Source organism: Merops nubicus, unplaced genomic scaffold (assembly GCF_000691845.1).
Source record: "Merops nubicus isolate BGI_N331 unplaced genomic scaffold, ASM69184v1 scaffold899, whole genome shotgun sequence".
NCBI classification, from domain to species: Eukaryota; Metazoa; Chordata; class Aves; order Coraciiformes; family Meropidae; genus Merops; species Merops nubicus.
In genome coordinates, this window is record NW_008628794.1 from 19,833 (window position 1) to 44,354 (window position 24,522).

The following is a 24,522-nucleotide window of genomic DNA, read 5'->3' on the forward strand; positions in this document are numbered from 1 at the left end:
GAGTAACCTGCTCTAATGGGAGGTGTCCCTGCCCATGGCAGGGGGGTTGAAACTAGATGATCTTTAAGGTCCCTTCCAACTCAAACCATTCTGTGATTCCATAATTAAACTGTGTATATACATAGGTATATAAATACCTATACACATGCACAAGAGATATATGCATGTGTATTTATAGATCTCTTTTTACACGTTGCATTTGCATTTTCCCCTGAGCAGGGAAGATAAAATAGAATAAAACCAGTATGTTTACTGCATGTACAAAATGGACTCCTCATGGTTTTGTATATTCTGACATAGCATTTATACAGCAGTGAAATTTGGGACCAAAACCCAATGGAGTGGCACTGTTATCAGAAAGGGTCACTGTTTTCTGAAAAGCTCCATGTAGCTCTCACCTCCAACCCTCCCATGGAATTCTCTTCTTCTCCACCAGCAGTGATTCAGCACTGGTGCTCAGCATCTACTCACCCAAGCTGAACTAAAGCCTTCTCAGATACTTGTAATACACCAACTTTGGCAGCACTGGGCTCTAAGAGGACCAATCTGATGCCAGATTTTCACCTCATGTTTTAACTATGGGACAGAAAGCCCACAGGACAACTATCCTGACAAGAAGTTTTCTTTGAATACAAATCAGGGGAGAATTTGCTTCACTATCTATGGTAACTTATGGGTAACTGTGAATGTAACTGAGTAATTTGTTCTTTATTTTGAAAGCTTTTTTCTCCCCACCAGAAAAACCCCAAATGACAACGTGTCTGAATGACACCTTTGGACTTAGGCCATTTTGTTAGCTGTTAACAATTGTAGCTGATGTTTATGAAACTTTCACAGACAGATACAGAGCTTCACTTACTGAGTGGTAGGAGGCCCTGGCAGGCAGCAGAAAAACACGATGTCATTCCTCTCACAGCTACTACACCTTATCCAAATGCCAACAGGTTCTAGTAGGAATTGACACTTTCTCAAAAGAATTGGCATTTTGTCACCTGTGTCCCTGGTGAACACTCCTCACACCCACAGTTTCACACTTCTTTCTGGAAATCTAGCCATTATGTTGTCATTTGCTTAACTGCTGAAGTGTGACTTTTGGTTGATTTTGGCTTTTTTAACAGTTTCCTTGCAGGCCTTATGGCACAAAAGCCATCACAAATGCAGGAAATACCTACAGTAATCCAGCATTTAATGCAGTCCACAAGTTGGCATTGGCAGGCAGGAGGGGGGAAAAACTCTCTTTGCAAAATGTGAGAATGAAATTAAAAGGGGGATTGTGAGATAGAACTCCTGTGTCAACACTCAGGCCAAAAATGAATCAAAAGGGTCAATCTCACAAAAAAAAAAAAAGAAAAAAAATAAATCCTCTAGTAATGTGGCTCAGAAAAGGGAGATAATACTTCTCTGCAATTTTGAATGTTTAAACTCTGCCCTGAGTTGCATCACTTTTTCTAGTGCATTACTGAATGTCAGCCTAGCTGCTGTGAAGTGGAATGATGTAAGAGGCAGACACCTTTATCTCTTCTCATACCCCTCAGGGGCTGGATTCAGCACAATACCACTTGTTTTTACCTATTCTGAACATGCTTTTCATAGGCACGTGCCCATCTAGCATACTTGGGTGTTTTGTACAGGGTGTGCATGGCTAAAATCTGTACAGTATTTTGTTGGAACACCTCATGTCCTCTGCTCAACATCCTGCAAAGAGCATTGCAGCAAGAAAAAAAAGTCTGATGTAGTCTTCATTCATGAGCAAACATATAGGGTTACTCTTTTGATAGTGAATTCCCTAATCTCCTTCTTCCTGTTGGGTCCCTGGTGAAAGCCAGGTCGGGAGAAAAGGTAATACTTGATGGCTTAAGTATACTTAAACTTACACAGGCAGAGTAGAAGACAATGTTGCTGCAGGATATGGGGAGTCTATGCTTAACCCCATTAACTGTTTACTCCAATCTTAGGGCTTTTCTGGTTAAAGCAAACAAACAAATCATATTTCTAGTTTAAAAAAAAAAAGACACCTGCAGTCCCATCCTAGAGGCCAAATAAAACAGGCTGAAAAAGCTGCACAGAGCTATGGAGGAACTATAAAACATCATCTATAAAACATGTTGAAAACAGTTATATTGACAAAGTTTTCTTTGGGGATGACATAATGAAAATAAGTCAAAACAAATGTGCTCTTCAACAACATAAAGGTTTTCCAAAACCATTGAGTTTCAAAATTATTGTGAAGGGATGGCTCGAAAAAGTTTTGGATACAAATAAAATCTGCATTAAGTTTTGCTTGCACCATATTCTTGTAGTCACATGAGTGTGTACAAAGAACCTCCACTTGGCCCACTTTCTGATGCCTGTCTGAGCAACATCCATCATTCATCTGGTTGTCCCAAGGAATGCTGGGCTGAAATTACTGACTGAGGCTGATTCTCAGATCAGGCTGAGAAAAGTACCCATTTCAATTTGAGTGGTTTCACAGATTGCCAATTTGGTTATTTTTTATCTTGAAATGAAACCAGACATGGGAATGATTATTTTATATGTTGGGAAGAAAGGTAACTGTATGAAGTATTATAAATACTTCTCCCTGCAAATTCTGCTGCAGTATTTATTGCAGCTCTGCAGAGACAGGCATTGCCCTCCTCCTCTTCTCTTGTCACTGTCTGGAACTGCTCTGGTGCTCCCTGCACTTCTGTCCTCTACGAGTGTTTTGCAGCTCATCACATCCATGAGCATCTTGTGTGTGCATCTCTCTATATGTAAACACCATTTCACTTCCCAAATGTCAGTCTATGGTAATTCTTTGGTCTCCTGTCTGTGCTCACATATGTTTTGCCTAACAAGAGCATGGGGATGTCATTTTTCACAGACAGATGGACAGATTGATGGCAAAAGGAGTCATTCTCTAGATTTCTTTTAGGGAACATAGAAGGCTGCATTAAAAGCTGCAGTTAAAGTATGTAACACCAGAGACTCCTTTCCCTTAGCTACATGAAGTGGTTGAGAAGTCATGCTCATCAAAATTTTAAGGATACACTCCAGTTCTGAGTCCACAGTAGTGACCCCCTGTATTAGTTCTTCCTGCAAATCCATGCAAGAAACAGGAAGCAGCTGAACATCACTTGTACCTTCTGCTGGAACAGACTTACCTGGAGCACAATCAGCTCCTGTAAGCTCCAGCTCACGTGCCTGCAGTAAAACTAATGCTCTCCCAGCTTTACTGAGGGCCAGCCTGACTGTCAGACGAGCTTTCAGTCAGTTTTGCACATGCAACTTCTCCAATGTAGAATCTCTTTCAGAACAATACAGCCCCAGCTAGAGTCCAAGCCAAAGGCTCGTTAGATACACAACATGATTGAAACAACTGGTTGAAAGGTAGGAGTCAGAGAGTTGTAGTCAATGGGACAGAATCTAGTTGGAAATCTAATCTCTTTTCAGAACAATACAGCCCCAGCTAGTGTCCAAGCCAAAGGCTCCAGTTAGATACACAACATGATGAAGTGAGCCCAACCTGACTTCTGGTGACTTTATTACACTGACCTGAGAACAATATGATGCAGAAACAGTTTCATCAGTACCTTGGACTTCCTTGCTTCGGGTGTGACAGACTCAAAGAGAGAAAGCAATATCCATTTCATCAGTCCAATATTCTGCTGCAAGGCCAGACATTGTAGACTCCCTCTGCATTCAAGACCATATCTGTTACAATCACCCAAGGCAGCTAAAGGTTATCCAAGTCAGCCTGTACCTTGTGTACTTTGGGTTGTAGCTGCGCTTCATTGCTTTGCTGTGATGAAATATTGGCTCTTTTCACCCAGCCAGCTCACATCTGTATGAGCTGCCATCATAACTGACTCGAGGATCAGACCTAATCCTTGCCTTTGCTACTCCTCTTCTAAAAGGCACGCACCTTCTCCAGGGGAGAAATTTATTGATAACATAAGGCAGAACAAAAGCAGATATCAGCACATGAATTTTGGAGGCAAAAAATAGCTTGCAAAATACTGCAAAAAGAGGAGAAAGGCAGCAAGTGGGGAAAAAAAAATAATACATGCTGTTGCAAGAGAGTGAAAAACAGATCTGTTGTCATCCTACTTTCCAGCAGCCAAATTTTGCATTTTGGAAAACTCTGTTGGCTGTCTGAAAAATGTTACAGTCAGAAAGTTAGGTTGTTTCAAAAGGAGTTAGTTGAAATGAATAGACAAGCTGAATAAACAACTATCTGAAAGCTGTAAAGTTGGAGATATTCTATGGCAGACAGCAACCTCTGAGGTGAAAGACACATTGGGCACAAATTGTTACTGATGGTGATTTAAGAAATTCAGGTGAGCAGCACAGATGTCCAAACACAAAGTCCTTATTGCATGGTCAAATCCTGACTGAAGTTACCACAGTTTAGCAAGCTACCACACATCAGCTGTGATGTCTGAAGACAGGGTTCAAGTGTTACATGATGAGGCCACCTTAATTTAAATACTAAGTTTAATTTTAAAATCCATCCCTTTAGGTCACAATTGTTAGAAGGATCATTTAAAAAAATCATAATAAAAGTACCACCGCAGAGAGTATTTTAAATGCTCAGGTGCCCATGCTATTCCCTTGGCCAGAATGTTCTGGATCACTAGTGGCAGGTACAACAGATTCTCCTCTTTCAGGCTGATCTACATTTGAAACATAGATAAACTAAAACACAAGAGTCAGCAAAAATTAGCTGCAGTGAAAAAAAAAAGGACAGAGATCAGACCAATTCCACCCTTGGTGAGAATCTGTTGAACTGAACAAATACCAAAAAGTAATTGGGAAAAGGATTTCTGCCCAGGAGTGAGCAGCTATGAAATGACTTAGAAATCAGCAGGAGCTAAGGCAAATAGGGAAAGTCTGTTATACCTATAAGGTTAACAAGTTTTAATATGAGTCAAAACTGAGGCTCTATTCTCAAAGGAAATATCCAAATGAAACTAGTTGTTCCTCTGTCACATAAAAAAAAAAAAAAGGTTACCTTGAACTGAAAAGGAGTCAATAGTTTTCATGAGCTGTACTTGGTTTTCCTAGCAAAATAAGTTTACTTTCATCAGAACATTTTGTTTCCTTGAGCTGTGTGAATTAGCCTCAGCTCCTGGCTGCGGCTCAGCCTTGGATGTGTTTGCATTCTCTGAGCTTCCCCTTGTGCAAACTATTCATTCTGTTGACTCTGTGGTTTTGGATTTCTCCAGGATCTGTCTTACAAGGACCGTCACTGGCATGAAACCTGCTTCCACTGCTTCCAGTGCAAGAATTCGTTGGTGGACAAACCTTTTGCTGCAAAAGAGGAACATCTACTCTGTACCGAATGCTACTCCAACGAATACTCTTCCAAATGCAACGAGTGCAAGAAGACTATTATGCCAGGTTAGGATGCTCACTTTTTAGACTAAAAAAAGACCAGGTTAAATATCAAGCCCAAGCTCAGCAACATGTGTGACATGTTTTTCCTCATCTCTACTAATTCATGCTGAACTTGTAAAATACAGTTGGTGATGCATTCTAAGCAATTTCCATCACCAGAACACTTAATTTTCATAACAGATCATGATAGAACTATTAGTCACATGAAGCAGATCACTCTTGAAAATTAGTATTTATTTCATTTGGCATTGTTGTTAATGGGATTTATATTTTTTCTACAGCAATATTCATTAAAAGGCTTTTGATGGCTGGACAACTAAAATGGATCTGTTCAGTCTCAGCTTTGTACTCTGTCTGGATTGGCTGCCACTGCTTGAAGATCAGAAGCAGCCTGCAAATTTAACTGCTTCCTTAATTCATGATTTAGCTGTTTATGTAATTACTCTGAATTTAGCTTCTCCCATAAAAATGAAAAATTGGTCAAAGTGCCTCTAAAGTCTTTCCTGAGTGCAAAGATATGAATAAACAAGAAAGAACCATTTTCTTTTACAACATGAAATATGAGGTTATAGTAATAGATTGCTAAAACCTCATCTACTCATGTCAATACTACAGCATTCCGTGATGATTTGAGGGCTTAAAGTGGAAGGAATATTGGTCCAGAAATAAAATGTTAAAGGCAATTTGAAGAATCCACGTACGTGCTGCATAACAATTACTAGTTAGTTTTTCCAGTCATTTTTTTACTTGGCTGGTTTTGATGCTGGTCATCCTAAACAAAAGCTGAGAACCACAATGTTGTGCACCTAACATCTAAAAATGAGGGCTTGACGATGAAATAGGATATATAAATAGAAACAACAATGACCTGTAAAAGTAGATGGCCCTATCCATTCCTGACAGAGTTTAGGCACCTCCTCACATTATTCCATGTGCACCTGTTTTTACCAATACAGCACTAACAATTGAAATATTTGGGAATAGACAGTGCTAGTCTTAAAGCTGGAAGTACAGATATGTATATAATTTAAAGATTCTTCATTAAATTCACCCCCATGATTGGTGAGCTTATTTACAGACTGGGTCTCTTCTTGCCTATGCCAGCTATAGATTAACAACTAGCATAGAGGCTGGACACAGTGATCCAGGGAATCCCTGCTTCTCTTACAATCTGAAACATAAGAAAGGAATATTTATGAAAATTTAGAACCACCAACTGGTCTTTTGCTGCTTACTCAAGACTGCATTTGGAGAGCAGCACACCCAGCATGCATTTTCTACTTACACAGCACATCGTGTCAGTACAGCAGCTACATCAGAGCACTGTGATCACCAGCTGAAGCATAATTCATTTTGAAAGAACCAGCAAGTGGTTGGATACCCTTTATGGAGGCTGTTAATGCTATACTTGCCCTTTGCTTTGCTCCACTAAGTGTACCATTTAGATTTAATAAAGCATTATCATGACATGCCCATTAAATACTAAAGTAATTACAAGCTTGATCTTTCAGTCCTTCTGCAAACTGAACCCCCACTGACGTCAGTCCAGCAGCTAACAAACAGGGCTCCCCCTGCCTTGACTTTCAGTGGCAACACAATCCCAAAGAGAAAAATACCTAAAAATGTAAGAATACAGCTCTAGACTATTAAAAAAAAAAAAAAAAAAATGAAATATCCACATCTCCTTTTTCCACAATATCAATCCTGATTTAGTTGCTCCTTGGTGTGAAAGTTACCAGCAAAGAGAGGGCATAATTCTGAAAAGGGATCCATCAATAAAGTGGATCAGAAATAAATATCCACATCTCCTTTTTCTGCAATATCAATCCTGTTTTATTTGCTCCTTGGTGTGATAGAGAAAGTTACCAGCAAAGAGAGGGCATAATTCTGAAAAGGCATCCATCAATAAAGTGGATCAGAAATAGTCAAGCATGTAAAGCATCAGGCAGAAAGATAATCAGCTGCTTACTCACTACACTCCTGAAAGTCAGTTCTTTGAAAACAAAGAACTAAATCCTGAAGCACACCTCTGGGTAGAATTTAATGAAGAAAAAAAAAGAAAAAGAAGAAAAAGATGCAACTAGTAAACGAAGAGAAGTTAATGCTTGGGAAGGAAAACATGGCAAAGCTTCACCCTGCAGTAATGGGGGTGGGGAGAGCTGTCATCAGAGGAGTTAGTGGGCCTCAGTGAGGACAGGAACAAGGTCCCAGAGCAGACAGGAAATAAAGCCTTGTCTCAGCCAGGGCCTGTATGGGGAAAGGGAGGCAAGAAGCTTGCCAGGAATCAGGCAGGTATCTTGCACCTGGCTGAAAAAGAAACAAAAGGGCCTTGGAAAGAACAAAGTCAAACTTTAAGGAGGAATGGCCTTACCTTCAGTCAGTATTAACAGCAGCTTTTACTGGGGTCTCACCAAATCCCCAAAACCTTCCTGTACATTAGGATTCATTATTAGCTCTAATAATACCACAAAAAGGTGTCCCAAGACTTCATTAATAGCAGTAAACATCCCTCTTCCTTATAGGAGGAAAAGAACCACTCACTCTTTGAAACCTTAAAGTGGTAGCAAACACCACACCAAGCTGGTAGGAACGTGCAGGACCCTCTGGCTCCTAGCTGCACTGCTTCTTGACTGACAGGCAGCTGTCCAGCACACAAGAGCTACAGATTGCCTCCCTCTCAGCCCGAGGTTCAGCTGATGCTCTGCTCTCATTGCAGGCACTCGGAAGATGGAATACAAGGGGAACAGCTGGCACGAGACCTGCTTCATCTGCTACCGCTGCCAACAGCCTATTGGGACAAAGAGCTTCATCCCCAAGGACAACCAGAACTTCTGTGTACCCTGCTATGAAAAGCAGTTTGCCATGCAGTGCGTCCAGTGCAAGAAGGTAGTGCTCTGATTTCACTTGCCTAAAACCTAAGGGATTGAAGTCCAAGCAGGTAGAGTGTCCTATTATTCTGCACATGTTAAAAGATTCGGAATCAACTGATTTGAAGAGATTGTATCACTTCAGTTCCAACCTGCACCAGGCACAACACTTACTACAATGAGAAGTCTCTTACTGAGGGTTAAAGATCCCTTTCTATTGAAAGTATACAGAGAACACAGTTTAAACCAAAACAAAATAAAAACTCCACAGTGGAGTAATCTCATTCCAGTATAACCTGTCATGTATCACATCCCTAAACATTTCAGCTGGAAGGAAGGTGAACCAACACTAATGATTTTTTAATATTCTAATGAAGTTCAAGAAAGAGAAGTAAGCTTTACACAAAGCAAATGCTGTTCCTGAACTAAACAGTAGTAATCTCAGTATGCTCAGGAGTATGACTTTTATGACTAAGGATATTTTATTTGTGAATTTCCTAAGTTTGATACACAGACACTGATAAGAATTTTAGAATTTATTCCTAAAAAGAATTGCCTCATCACTTATGGAACTAACAAATCCCAGTTTCCTATGGGTATATGCACATACAGTATACTAAATTACCTTTACTACCTCCTAACTCCCCACCAATTTTCTGAAACCTCTAGGAGTTTTGTATTTGAAAAACTCTGTCTAGTGTCTAATTTTAACCATATTTGAGAAGAGGCTAGAAAATACTTGGGAAAGAGGCAAAGACACAGATGAATTCACATTGTAGGTAGCATGATCACATACAAGCCTGATTCACAGGGAATCTCTCTTTAGGGAAGAAAAAATAAAAACTACCCTTCCAATTTTACAGCCTTCTTAGGAATACTCAAAGGATAAAAAAAAAAAGTTCAGTTTGTCTAAGGTCACAGGTGCTGTTTTTGTAGGGAACTTGTTATAATAGAAAACCCCACACACACCCTGAGAAAGTCTGGAGAGGCAGAAAGCAAAGACTCCAGCTTGAAATCAAAAAGCTTTTGCCAAGGAAAGTAAGAGGGAAGTTGCACAACATCGGGTAGTTCCTTCCCTGTGAAGAATGGGACAGGTGAAGGAACAGGGACGAGATGAAGCCTGGCACGTGCACATGAAAAGCAACATAGACTAGTTTTAGAAACTGAAGATGGCAACCAAGAGTGAGATTGTGAAACAGATGGGGAATAAAGCACTTCTATCATGGGGCTTCTTTGTGTAAATTAGGAAATTATAACAAACCACTTGCATGATTTTCTCAAGGTCAACTCCAACCACAATAATGACTTTGCTGCCGTTAAGCCTTCCTTCTTTCCTCTCACCCACAAAAACCTCATCCCCTTCCTCTCTACCAAATCAAGATAAAAACCTCCCTCCCTCAAGAAAACACTTTCTGTCTTGCTTCCCCCAAACCAGGCCATCACCACTGGAGGTGTCACCTACCGGGAGCAGCCGTGGCACAAGGAGTGCTTCGTCTGCACCGGGTGCAAGAAGCAGCTGTCTGGACAACGCTTCACCTCCAGGGATGAGTTTGCTTATTGCCTGACCTGCTTCTGCAACCTCTACGCCAAAAAGTGTGCTGGATGCACAAACCCCATCAGTGGTAGGTCTCATGGCCAGTGCCTTTACCTTCTGGGGGTTCTTTAAGTACAAAACTACTTAAAGAAGCAACTGCTTAGAGGTTTACTATGAAACACTGAGCACAGAAATAGAACTCTCTCTAGGAAGTAATAAGCATTTAACAGCATGATACATATAGTCCCAGACTTTGATACCATTTGAGTTGTATCTGGAGCATTTTCTCTCTTGTTACTGCTCTACCCTTTGGCCTGTCCCTCACCAAAATATGCTTGATTTCATAGCTCCTAGAAAAGTCAGTGCATAATACCACAGGCACTGTGTTGTCTTTCTGTGAAATAGGCTTTTCTCCTTTCAATACTGCAGTCCTTTCTACCATATACTGATGAGTTTATTTAAAATGTTGCTACTAAAGGCAAAACAGAACAAAAACTCCTCTCAACAGATAAGAGATATGCCCAAATAAATCTTTTTACTGACTTCCAGCTTCACATTCCAATGAATCCTATTCAAATTGCTTGTCATTTCTCAGATTAAGCAGGAGAATTACTATGAAGACATTTGTCTCTTTTCTCTTTTTTCCTGTACAACTTCAATAACCTTTTTGATACCCTCCATAGCCTGCAACTCTTGGGTGCTTTTTGCAGTTTGCTAACCTGCTCCTTTTCTTGAAGCACTTTTCCTTCAAAGTTATGAATCAAGTCATGACAGAAGCTGTCTGACTTCTTTTTTAACAGCCTAAATGCATTTTTACAAAACAAAATTAATTTATTCAGACACGACAAATCATTCTGTAAAAAATTGTTAAAAAATTCTGTAAAAAAATCAGGCTTCTCTTCAGGGCAGTTGCTTTTCTCTCCTTCTCCCTGTCAAAGTGGCAGCCCCTGAAAGTTCATTTCTGCCATTATCACCAGTGATAATGGTCTCGTTCACTAATTTACATGAACACAGTAGAACTATCTGAGGATGAAAATATTACTTGCTACAGAGCAAGAGTGGAAAAATTAGCACAGCAACTAATAGATGTCATGTCTCAATGTCATTTTTTCACTACTATATGTCAGATCTCCACAGCAATCCACCAGGGGAGTCTGAAATAGCATCACTTGATGGCTGATGTGTTATTCTTTCCCTGTAACAGAATGCTTTTGGTTTCCAAACAGGGCTCGGAGGAACCAAGTACATCTCCTTTGAAGAGCGGCAGTGGCATAACGATTGCTTTAACTGTAAGAAGTGCTCTCTCTCATTAGTGGGTCGTGGCTTCCTCACGGAAAGGGATGACATCCTTTGTCCTGAATGTGGGAAGGATATTTAAAGCTCAAAATAAGAGGTGGGGAGAGAGGAAGAAAGCCGTGCTTGCAATATATAGTCTGACATACACGGATGTTTGGGACTAGCTTTGCCACTCTGTGTTTCGCTGTACTATTAACATTACTTAACCTTTTACTTTAAGCTCTCCAAATCTGAAGGGAAAACAACTTCAAAATCTCTAGTAGCAGTGCTGGTGTTTAAGATTTCTACAGCTAACTAAAACTAATGCAAAACCTGAGATGTAAAACCATTTGGGCGTTACAGACATAACATACTCCTATTGTTGGTTTGGTTTTTGGTTTTCTGCCACTAAATACTCCAGTTACAAGCAAGTGATAGGGTTCAAGGATTACAATGGCCACGCACGATACATTCACAGATGGATAATCAGATGGAAAATCCATGGCAAGCACTATTCAATTTCAGCAAGGCTGTGGTCTTGCCTCAGTGTTCTTGAGCTAGGTGACTAGTGTGTGCTGTCAAGTGTGTAGAAAGACTGGGAGTGTAGAAGGTGTTTCAGTGTACAAGGATCTGTGCCACGCCATAAAGAGATAATGATAAAACAGTTGAAGTGGAAGTGCTTCATAACAGGTACCTATTTTCTTGCATGACTAGCTGATCGTTGTGTGAAGTACAAGTTCTGGTTGACGGTGTCCGTATTACAGTTAGTCGACATTACACTGCACATTGTATTTTTCAAAATAAACCCATTTAAAACAAAACTGTGATTGTGGTTTAATTGTATTAACATATTAGATATTTAATGCTTTCACAGTCTGAAGAAATGCAAGGTAAGAGCCATATGAACCCAACCCATTTTTGCACCTACTCCTCCTGAAACTGGAGTTTAGACAATCCTCAGACAGGCACTGCTGATACAACATAGTCTTCTACTAACTGAAATCAGTGTGAAAATCATCACCAAAACTGAACAACTGTGTGAAAATACTGAACCAACTGCAATAAAACAAAACTGTGTTCATAGGCTCTAGAGTCAAAATCAAAGTACTGCTGTTCTCATGCAAGCAAGGAAGTCGAGACAACTCAACCTTCGCAGAAGTCAGAAGTTTCATTTCTATACTAGGGCATGCTTCAATTTTTTTCCTGTAATACCCTTTGCTCTAGAACAATTTCTGCTACCTGTTTGCTGCCAAGGCAACTGTCAGCAACAGCATGGTGGCAGGACAATAAAATCAAAAGGAAACAATCCAAAGGAAGGTAACTCTCTTCTCAAAACAAACTCCAAGAAATATGGCCACGTCATGGCACGTACTCTGCTGCTACACCTTGTAGATAGAATTCATTTGTATTTAGCAGGAGATAAGTAATATGCCACACTTCCAACAGAAGTTTTCAAATGTGAAAACAAGACTTAGGAATATACTTACTCTGTATGCAACTGGGTTGGGAAAGTGTGCTTGGAGTTCCTGCCACCACTCTTGGATTTGTCTCTTTTTGCACCAAGTGTAAAGTGCTCGCAGGCCATTCCCTTCTAATTCAAGAAGCTAAATAGATGCATCAGATGAATTTTGGTTTGCTGTACACCATTTGAAGAACCTGGCAGGCTGGCATTTTTGAAGTGCACATTGTGCTAATCTGACCTCAGTGAACGACTAAATTCTATCATTTGGTGATTTTATTCTATGATGAAGGTTGTAGTAAAGAATAGCCATAAAAATCCCTCTTAGATCCACACCTCCCAATGGAGGACAAGCACCTCCCTTACCCTCTCCTCTGGAATCTGGCAGTCTCCCAGCACACTGAAGCTCTGTTCTAGGACTTTGCTGAGCAAAGAAGGATTAGTATTGGCTAAGAGGGTAATGGAAGGTAGTAAGAGCAGCATAGCTCATACCTTGCCCCTCAAGCACTATACAAGAGACAGCAAAATGATCCCAGCTTTGGGGAAAGGCAGATGAAGTACAAGGCTGGAAACATACCGCTGTGAAAACAGGGTGTCCTGGTTTGGGGTAGAACAGTTGGTTCTGCTCAGTGACTTCACTTTTCAGCTAAAGCTCTTCTAATTACCTGCTCCCTCAGAAGCTAACAGCATATTTTCACAGACTGTCTGCTTCTAGCAGTGATAACACTCCATGTTTGGAGTTACTGCCAGGGATTGGTGTGCAGACCAAGGTTGCACTGCCAAGCTTGTGTCCCACACGGAGGGGGGCAGAAAGCAAAGCGGTACCTGCAGGAAGGCGACAAGATCAGTGACCCCAAGATTCACAATGGGGTATTCCACCCTGTATCCCTCATGTTCAGTATAAAAGCTGAAGGATTAGGAGGGGCACCCCCTTCCATCACCCCTTCCATCTCCTTCCTGGCTCCTGCTGCTCCTGCAACAGCCAGAATCCCAGGACTCCATCCATTCTGCCTTTGATCCCGAGCTGTGTGCTCCTGAACCGAGTTCCAGAACCCAGTCCCTGTCCCCTGTTGCCACCTGTGGCTGAGTCCAGCCCAGGACTTTTCCCCAGGGGCTGCCCCACAGCATCAGGGGTGACCTACTGCTACTGGGAAGGGGGGCAGCTGGGTTCAATAATGATTTTGTATATATTTGCACATATTCTATTTTATTCTCATTATTACTATAAGTGGTAGTATTAAAGCTGTTTCACTTTTCTAATCAATAAGTCTCTCTCCCTTATTCCATTTCTCTTCCCCTTTGGGAAGAAAGAGGGTTAATTCCCTTTGAGGGGCCAGGGGTGGCAGGGGGTTAACAGGGAGCATCTCTTACCTGTCTGGGGGCTGCCCTGATCCCAAACTGTGGCACAAGGCTGTCACCATGCAAGAGCAGCACCATGCTATTGCTCCAGTACAGATCTCCTCCACACATACCCACACACACATCCTCCTAGCAACTGCAACTACAACAAAATACAGCCTAGGCCCTAAACCACTGCCAAGAAGCCACCCACAAAACAGAGCTCCTACCAGGCTATGACACTACTGCAAGGACCAGCCTGCCATGTGATACTAACTCCTGCTAAAACTCCAAAATAGCTACTCAGCCTTTTACTCTGTAAGCTTCTCCTGAAGTTCTAATCACTTCAACAACACTGAAAGACAACCATATGAAAAGGACAAGCTTAATTACACCACAAAAAAGGCAGCACTACAGTGTTTGCTTTTAACTGAATTTATTTAAATAGGATAAGGCTACTTAAAAGACAACTCTTTACATACAAAATGTACATTACGTTAAAGTTTGCTGTACTCAAGTACAAAAACTGCACAAGTGTTTAGTAAAAGGGAAACAGCACACAAGATTTCAAAACACACGTTCTTACCATTTTACAGCATTCGAGAGGTGCCTTTATGTCACAACAGTGAATGGAGGACTTCTGTCAGTCATGAATTAAGCTATGGGTTTTGGTTTCACTATTAACCAATGCTAAAAATGTAAACAGGCTTTCAGAGCACTACTGACAGCTTCTTTTAGTGGGTTAACTAAGTGGATTCAGAAGTTCATGGGGTTTGTGTTTATTATTATTTACCATCCGTCTTGAAAACGGATCTAAATTGGCTTCACTCTGAGCCACTCAGATTTAATAAAAATGTTTCCATCAGCTTAACTGGATTTCTGCCTTATAAGGCACTTCCAATAATCCAGAGGCAACGCCAAGTTTCACAGAAAATCAACATCTATCTTAAATTATCAAAGGAATGGAAAACAGGTTGGTTTTGTTTTGGTTTTTTGAGAGTGCAACTACATATGCTAATGCTCTCAAGCTACTTCTTTGTCTTCCTACCCCTGTCCCTCTCCAACTTTTGGTAAGTTGAGAAAGCACTGGCCTGCGTTCCACAGGTTTTCCCCAGATTTTATAAGCATGATTGTAACCAGGAAAACGAGCAAATCTGCTCCATGGGCACATTTTTGCACCTAGGCATGTATAAAATATGCCTGTGTATTTAAGAGAACATGGCACTAATCCACTCACTACCTCCTCTCAACAATTCATATCAGCCTAAGAACACCCTTCCATCTGTGCGTTTCTTATTTCACACACCAATAAGAGAAACTTCAATTTGAAGTAATGCTGTTAAAATAGTTCATCTCTTATTACCAAGCTGACTCGCACTGTAAATTCCACACTCCTCTTCTGTGCAACAAAAAATGAAAAAAAATTTGTCTCAGACTATCCTACCAGCAGAATGGTCAGTTTTCTTATCTAAAAGAATTTAGCTTTTTAAAGCCAAGAAGAATCTTGGGATCACTCTGAATGTCAATAGCTATTTTAAGTATTTAACCAGAAGTGGAACAAAACTGAATCTTACCAAAACAACAAAAAAAAATGTGTGTGAATTGTAGTGACATGCAGGAGATGAACTATAATAATCCTGAAATCTAAAAGGGAAGGGGGTGTTAGTATGTTGTAATATTGCCACCTTTCAAAGAAGGAATGAACTACCTGGTGTACAAGACACTCTTAAGGTGACTGGTGATTATGACTCCAGATTTACAACAGGGAACCTTTAAACTTGTTAAAACTTCACAGCAACTTGAATCCCTGTAAGGTTTAAAAAGAATTGTACTTAAACCGTTTAAATATGACTTATCTGTTTGAAAATATGGAAGCAACATTTCTGTTTCAAGCACCATTAGCTACTTCATGGCCATGTAACATGCTGGATTTTCTTCTTTGCTTCCGTAGGCTTTAGGTCATTCTGGAATACAAAAAATTATATAAAAAGATGCTTAGACATGCTGCAGAAGTAGAACTTAGTAATTAACCTGTCAGACAGAAATCTGGTACTGAGGATTGCTGTATTTAGCTATAAAATACAACAGCTTTCTATTGCCATCTTGTGGAGAAAGTCAAGTATCACAGACCACCTCTGAACGAGATAAAAATACAGCAAATTAATTTAGTTACCTGTAAATCATAAATGTCTTTTGGTTTTTCTTAATCCTACAGTTAGTTATGCAAAAATGCCCTTCAGATATGCAGCTTAGAAACAGCTACCTTTTTGAGTCTCAAAAAATATTTCAAAAGTTATTTCAGATTACCTTCTTCAAATACTGGTTAAAATGGGATTGTGTAAGGGAATAAAAATACACAACTAGGAAACCAATTTACTTTTGTGAAATAGTAAAAACGTTGACCTGAACGACAGAAACCATGGTAGGAAAATTAAGAAAGTCAGAGGTTTTAGCTTCTGAGTGTCAATTATACAGCCTCACTTAAGAGTTCAGCACTGTGTCTACAAAATATTTAAACTAAATATAATGAAGCTGTGAGGTGTATATAAACAAGTTTCAAAAACTCTGTAGGTTCAGATTTGACCAATAATTGTAAGAGTTCTAAAAATCAGTTAGTAATACCAGTAGTAAGGAACATACCTTTCCAGCATCAATTTGATTCAGGGCCTCAGCCCTGATTCTTGGAGAAGATACTGAAGCTGTCATTCAGAACAGCCATGTGTTTAGCAGGACTCTGATGGAACCTACCAATCCACACAGCACAGATATCTCCTGCAGTCTTTCATGAAGTATTTTTTTTTTTTTAAATAGATTAATAGAAAGCATTTTATGAGGCAATACTGAGGAAACAGAAATTACATCTGGTTTCCTGGAAAAAACATCATCAGTGTACCTGCTCACTGCACTTCTAAAGCTCCTCGTGTTGTTCAGCTGAGAGCAGGTATTTCTGTGTCTTCCTCTGAAGCCCAGACTTACTCCAGACATTCCTCTATTCCAGTGGAAATGTCCTAATTCCTTCATTTGTATAATGAAGGAATACAACAGAAATGGAAGACTCATCCCTACCTTGCAGCATGTTTTAAAGAGATGGCCCATTGCTCCTGGCTCCCTGACAAGCCTTTGAATACTCATCATACCTGTTGATAACTAATCACACACCCTGCTGAATACAGACATCCTGCCTTAGCTCTTCTCCCATCTCTTCAGCTCATCACCCTTATCCTGCCCCCATTTGTAGTGTAGCTCTTCTCTACAGAGAATTTGTTTGCAGGTAAATCTCCCTTGCAGAGAGAATGTAACCATTTACCTTTATGGTTAACAGCTTGGTCATCACTCTTCTACTTGAGAACAGCACCCTTCTGTTCCAGACCTCAGCATGTGTTTCCCATCATCTTACAGAAGCCTAGATACCAAAGATCTGGGTAAGATCCCCATGGCTCAAAACTAGCACTGGACCTTTGTCCTCCCACTTCAACTAGCATGGTCTGTTGTTATGGCTTCTCATTCAGACCCACCGTCGAGGCAGCTCTCCAGATTTTCACAACCAGCTCCTTCCTTGAGCAGCCCAATTCCTATGTGATATTTAGAACAGATGGTGCTCTTCCTCCCAGGATCTATTCTACAGCTCTCAGTTCCTGTAACATCTCCTCCCTCAGTTTGACAAATGAAAGCTTGTCCTACTCAACCATTCAAGTGTGACTGTTACAAATGTTATCATTCCATTTTTTTTCCCTTACTAGAGATAACAGACCACTTGTCCTCCCTTTAAGGCTGTTCGTGTTGTTCTCTAATACCTGTTCTCCCTGACCCACCAGTAGAATTATTTTGTTTTATTTGATTGCTGCTAGGAAGACCTTAAGTGTTACCCACTTATTCATTTTAAAATTCTATGTTGGTTTTCTACAAAGCTGCCTCTCTCACACAGAAGCTTCCCACAGACAAGGCCAAAGTGCTTCATTTCTTTCCCTCTAATCTTTCCCAAACAAGCTATTCTTTTGCCTGTTTCTAAATGAAGACTCCACTATCACAGCAAACTAAAGTAACCCTCAAAACTCTTACAAGAGTCTATGTTTTAACTCCTGCAAGTTTCAGTTAAAAATAAAGCTACAAACAGTGGACATACCGGCAAATCAGACTCTTCTTTTGGACCAGCTCTCTTTAACTTCACAGCAGTAGTTCCTGCTACTGGAGACACGGGGTAGGCCTTCAGCCCAGCCAACACACTGCTGTTAGTCTTTGCAACATTGTTCTGCTTAGCCTCCTTATTCCTCACTCCCAGCTTAGCGTCCTCTGAGAAACTGGAGGCTGAGATGTAGGTGGAGGCATGTGAAGGAGCTGATAACCTCCTCACAGTGTTGGTGGTGCTGCCAGCTGGAGGAGGCTTCAGGCGCTCAGCAGCCCCGTTCTCTGTCTTCTTCACCTTGATGCTTGTACTTGTTGAGTTGCCATCAAACACAATCAAAGGCCTTTTCCTCAAGCCTTCCACCGTCGTAACACTGAAAATACAGATTGTGAAAGTCTCTGAAACACAACCTACATCCTCCAAAACACATGAGTAGTGAAAACTAATCTTGTCTAAAGTAAAAATATATATCCCAAAATAGCAGCCTTAAGCTCTTAACTGCTCCAAACTCAGGCAAGGGAAATTGCTCCCAAAATATAAAGGGGGGCAGAGAGTTGTGTGAGAAACACTGTTCCTCAAAGAGGGTTGTGAGAGGAACTTTCTAGGTAGACAGTTACAGTTTACAAAGGCTGTATGCTTATATCACTGTAGTTATCCTAAAGTACCTAAAAAGATGATAACTTAAGTATTTCTGAAGGTGAATATTTGAGAAAGTGTGTGCCACATGACCTGCAAGAACAGCATCTAATATTCTATGCTTCTAAATCTCCCCGTTTCCACTATTATTCCTAAACATGTTAAGATAGTCTCAAAGACTATCAGACAAGGAACAAAAACGTTAAGCAAAAAATCCATCTCTGTTTTTGGAAAAAGCTGTCTTTGAACAGGAATCCTAAGCTGATCTAATGACTTGTTAATAATTTGTGCCTTTACCCTACGTATAGTCAGAGCTGACCAATTCAGTAACAACTCATGAAAAGGGAATACTATCAAGCTAATATCAAAACAGTAGTATCAGAAAACATCCTGACTGCCAAAAAGTCAAGCACAAAGTTATCACATCTCACTCTACATGACTTGAGAGTTTTAAAAAAGCATTGCTCAAGAATGGCAAAAAGAAAGTGCTGAAAGTACAGATTTAGAAAAAAAAAAAACAAACCACAATTAAGTTATATAAAATTCCCATTTAGAAACTTCAGTTTTCAGTACGCACTGTTTAAACATGGTTAAACAGAGGAATAAAAGTTGAACTACAGTGTTTTCACCAGTTAAATTGTATCAATTAGTTTCCAATTAATGGATTTGACAATATTGATGTTGGGTATCTCAACAGACTTCAAAATAAGCCTCAGAGGCTCGACTCATTTGACTCGGAACACATCAGATTAGTAGCTCCTGATAAACTTCACATATTAAGAAATTACACATTGCTTACAAGATTTCTGTCAAGACCAGAAATTTCTTTAAAAAAAAAAAGAAAGGACCCACAATTTAAGAGCTCATAGAGCAAGAGAAAGTTCAGTTCTTATTCAGATTTGCTTCTACACTATTTGTTCACAAAAACATGTCACATCTCCTCTTACTCTACTCATCAGATTCCCAGAACTGACTGAGACAAATAGAGATCTTCAGTTCATTTGGGGACTTATTTGTCAGGAGATCAGACACAACTCTTTGGCTTGCATCTACAGTAGATGTGGTTTCTAGGAGAGCTTCTAAAAAATGACATTAGCTTCCAAGACCTAGTGTGTTCAGCCAAGCATGTTGTTTCAGTTCAATGCTACTGAAACAAGAGGAGTATTTAACACTTCATTAAATCAAGGAGCATCATTTCATTTGAAAAGCCTAAAAAGCTGACACAAACTTCAAAAATAAGCCATGACACTTTCTGCTCACTTTGGCTTTGTCCAATAATTTATTCAACACTCCTGACAAGGAGTGCATTCCCCAGCAGCCTTTTTGGAGAGCTAGTTTACAAACTAGGTGAAAGAAAAGATTTTATGCCTTTTTTTCAGTCAGCTTCCTTAACACAGCAAGTCTGCTTCTCCTATGGAGTTTTTTGGTGTGTGATTTTTGGTTGGGGTTTAAGTTCAGGTTGGTAAGGTCAGGAACTTACTGCAGTTCTAGGAGGATTTTTTTGTCTAAATGAATTTTAGAATCACAGCACTTGTACAAGTGAAGACATGCTACAGTACAGGGAACACTCCCAGAGGAACACTTTGGGAAAATTCCAAAAGAAATGTGGATACTGTATTGTCAAGAACTGCCACATTAATTGGTAGACTCATGGCTCACAGAAGAACAGAGAACCTTGGGGGTGACATTCAATATTTTTGATATAAAGTATAGGCAGCTTAAAAGCTCCAGAGAAGGACTCATGTTAGCCAGCACTCTTCTGAGGGAGGACACTGATGCTACCTAACAGCCAAAAAGAACCATTTTGGGATCATGTCCCCTCTCTGAAAAACCCAGATTTTAATGTGCATCTCCTACATCCTAGAGAAATGTCCTATCCATGTTTTGGGACAGCTGATGCTAATTAACAGCCAAAAAGAACCATTTTAGGATCATGTCCCCTCCTGAGGACACTCTCTGTAAAACCCAGATTTTAATGTGCATCTCCTACATCCTAGAGAAATGTCCTATCCATGTTTTGGGACAGGCTGAGTGGAGGGCATGCTCTAACCCTGCTGTTTACTTTGTGGCACGTGGTAAAGAATCTCAGATTTACCAGAAGAAGCAAAACCATGAGCAATCTGGGTTTTCACTATTTCACAAGATTACTCATGTGGTCAGAATGGGCTCTGATCAACTCTCAGTTATGAGGACATTTTAATGAAAAATGCCCCTATTCTTGTCCAGCTTAGCCTAGTACTTAAGGCAGCACTCTAGAACCAGAGAAAAGTATAGGTTTTAAGCTCCCACATCCTGATTATCCTAAATAATGCCTAACAAGCAGGGGATCACCTCTTCTGTGAACGTCTGAAACCAGTCAGAAGTGCCATGTTTTACACTGACCCCAGTATTATCAGCAGCACTCAGAAGATGCTGAAGCAGCCTCTCCTGTGACCAAGGAGAAATGCTGAGCTATACCAGGGCCACAGCTCTGAGCATGCCCAGCCACAGACCTGGAGACTGAGACTTGGCAGGTGGGAGATGGCATTTCAGAAACCACACAGACCTTTTGAGGTTCATACCATCCTCTTTCTTCCAGCAGAAAAGATCATCTTATAGATCTAGAAAATTAACTGTCCTTGCACACAAATACTTTCTGCAACATCTGAAGTTGGACAGAATGCATTTTTTTCTGTTTGCTAAGACTGTCTGCAAGCTCAAAGATTCAGCAGTAAGATGTATAAACCATCACCTGTGACCTCAGATACATGACTGGATCATTGAGGTGTAGGAGGTTACTGCAGCTTGGCTGACATACACAAAGTCTCTAGGACATCAATCAGCAGCAGTAAAACTAATCACTATACTCAACACTGACTTCAAAATTTCCTTGGGGTTTTACCTCCTGTCTGTAATCACCCAAGGCATGCAAACACACACCGAGTTGTGCTGATCAGCTCTCCAAGCCTCACATCAGTTCCAGTGCATGTTGTAAAGCTGTGCTGCCCAGACCTGCTCATCAGAAAGCTCCTGCTGTTCATGTGATTTATCTGGCTGTCAAGCCAAGAGCATGTGCAGCTCCCATCTCTGACTTGCATGGAGCTCACAGCCTCACAACACTAGGAATTTTTTGTTTTTTAAAACAAGAACACCAGCTTTTACTTCCTCCTCTGCACCATGGCATCATGCCAGCTCTGCTTGAGTTGTGCACACTACTATGAGGAGAAGTGTAATATTTTAACATCCAAAAAGGTGACTGGGGTTAGTAATACCAGTAAGATTAACTTTTCTAGATGTTATTTTGCCTGCATATTTGTTAACTATGGAAGATGTGATACCAGTGAAAACAACAAGTGCTGGAAAATCTTTAAAATGTCTAACCAAGAGCAGAAGAGTAAGCCTAGTTTGCTAGAGGTCAAGTGTTCAGTGCAACTGGTAAAGAAACAGACTGTGAGGTTAAAAACATCTCTTTTGCTTATTATTTTCCCTGCAAATACTACACAGCTTTAACCACTACTAAATTTTAGTGTACAAAAGAGCCCCTGAACTTATTCCATATATAAACTTTGCTGAAGGCATTCTCCCATCTAAAATCTAACATTGCCTCCTGCTTTCAAAAACATCCAGCCTGCTCTCTTTATCTGCCTGATAAAAATATATCTTTTGCCCCTATTCCAGCACACCAACAGCTTCTCAGTTTTCAAACACTGACCTTGTGCTTTCATGCAAGCTGTAAACAAATCAAGGTACTAAAACCTTTTAAGCACATGGAAAAAGAAAAAAAAAAATGGCATAACAAGACAAATCTGTGTCCCACCCACTTTAAAATAACATTTCATGCAAGCTGTAAACAAATCAAGGTACTAAAACCTTCTAAGCACATGGAAAAAGAAAAAAAAAATGGCATAACAAGACAAATCTGTGTCCCAGCCACTTTAAAATAACAACAAAGTAAAAAAGAATAAATCACTTGACAGAATTTGTTTAGCTCTTGCCAGTTAAAAACCTCAGTAAAGCTAAAACAGACTCATGAAGTCAGCAAGCTGTAACACTGCAAAACGATAATGACAATTTCCATCCACCTTTCCTTAGGATTTGCTGCTGAGCCTGAATCAGAATGTCACCCATGCACATCACACGTCAAAGCCTTGGGCAGAGAGGAGGTCAGGACAGTTTGTTTCAGAAAGCAGATGTTAGTTTTTAATTGGAGACACAGAACAGCCCTGACTCTACACCAACCCTGTCCAGGAAGCAAGCAGAATTCAGCAGCTTCTAGTACTTTTCTTAAACACTGTAAATACAAAAATAGGAAAAAAAATGGAAAAAAAGGAAAATATTTTAAAATTGAAAAGAAAAATTAAAAAAAGAAGAAAATTGAAAAAATATAACTCTGAAAAAAGCATTTTCTGTTAAACTCTGACAACACCCAAAAGCTGAACAACGTTCATTAATCAGCAAAACCAGGATTAAACTAAATGCATTGTCCCAGATTCTCCAAGTCTAGCCCAATAAAAGCTAAATTACCTTTTATTCTCACTTTTCAACTCATTTTGCTGTCTCTTCTTTTCCATCATCTTCCCCCACCTGCTCTTTGGCAAGTCCCTCTGGGGCAGGGGGATGGCATGTTGGATGTAGAGGTCAGTCAGACCATCCTTGTCCAGCTTTACATCGTTTTCAACTAGTATATTTTTCTGTGGGGAACAGAAAGAAAGTTATTATTAAGATAGTACTGGGCAGCTCATCACTTTTACCCACACAGGTCAGCTGCAGCCCTTCCCTATCCAAAACTCTGCAGCTTTTCCAATAAAAATAGTGGGGAGAAAAAGAAAAAGAGGAAAAAAAGTACAACAGACATACTGTTGAGAACTAGTGGCTTCATGCACTCTTAACCACAATTCCCTGAATTCAAATACCACAGCTCTCCTTCACACTTCAAAAAAACAGGCAACTAAACCATACTGCAGTTCAAACTTACAGATACAGAACCATCCATTCCTGCCCAGCTCCCAGACAGTAAGTTGGGAAGAGAGATTTGAACTGTCAGCTATAACAGAACACCTGTTTTCTTTCTAACCATGTATAGGGTTGTGATAAAAAAATTTCTTGGTATCTCCTGCCAAATTTATTAAGCAAAAACACCCCACTAACTTCCTAGAAACTAGAGGTCTCTGAAAGCCTGTCGAGTCCCTGACACTGCTGGTTTTGGTAAGACTTCATGACTTCTGCTCTGGGCCTACAAAGCAGTACATTTTTGCCCACTTAAATTACATAAGTATACAAAAATCCAGCAAGTTCAGATAACAACATAAAACTTTACTGTTGCATCAAGCACCTAAAATTTTCAGGCAAGGCGGTAACGAGTATTCCAAATCACATCAACTGAAGCTTCATATGGTCCAAAACCATTTATAACTCACTTTCAAACTCATTTCTTTACTTTAATTATTCACACTTAAACATTACCTTGACTGATCACATAGGTGCACTTCCTTAATTCACAGAGCAGCAACTTTAGCAAAGTAAAGCTCATCCTTCCACACATAATTTCACTGTGTGCAAATGTCATTTCATAGATGTACCCATTTGGGTAAATTATTCTTTTGCAGCTATGCCGCTCAAAGACAGAGACATCACTCACACTACAGGCCTAAGCAAGCACCTAGGCTACAGAGCGTCGATTTAGGGTTAGTTCGGTTCTTTTCCTCCCGAACGCTTTCTGCGCTGCCTTTAGGGGCGGCACAGAGATTGGAAGCTGGAGAATTGGTACAAACTTCCCGCGTAGATAACGGGGGGCGGGAGTTTCCCTGCGGAGTAAAGCGGGGAAACAAACCGCACAGGTCTATGGCGGCGGGGGGACACGACAACGACAAGGGGGTCCCGGGACTCCTCCCTTCCCGCCGGGCGGGGCGAGCGGCCCACCCATCCCCCCGCC

At 40.4% G+C, this 24,522-nt stretch overlaps 2 protein-coding genes across 2 annotated transcripts in view; one reads left to right on the forward strand and one right to left on the reverse strand.

The window, feature by feature from the left end:
• Positions 1-11,172, forward strand: part of FHL2 (four and a half LIM domains 2) — a 25,391-nt gene extending 14,219 nt beyond the window's left edge. The window contains exons 3-6 of the mRNA XM_008946748.1: positions 5,208-5,382; positions 8,096-8,265; positions 9,682-9,868; positions 11,007-11,172. Coding sequence (XP_008944996.1) covers positions 5,208-5,382; positions 8,096-8,265; positions 9,682-9,868; positions 11,007-11,158 — 684 coding nt within the window. The 3' untranslated portion in view covers positions 11,159-11,172. The remainder of the gene's footprint in view (positions 1-5,207; positions 5,383-8,095; positions 8,266-9,681; positions 9,869-11,006) is intronic.
• Positions 11,173-15,443: 4,271 nt separating this feature from the next.
• On the reverse strand, positions 15,444-23,281 carry LOC103779130 (chromosome unknown open reading frame, human C2orf49; the record flags this gene model as incomplete). The annotated part of the gene is made up of 3 exons (XM_008946749.1): positions 15,444-15,816; positions 17,976-18,348; positions 23,115-23,281. Coding segments are annotated over 3 exons (597 nt in total), but the record flags the coding sequence as incomplete, so codon positions are not given.
• Positions 23,282-24,522: the final 1,241 nt, after the last annotated feature.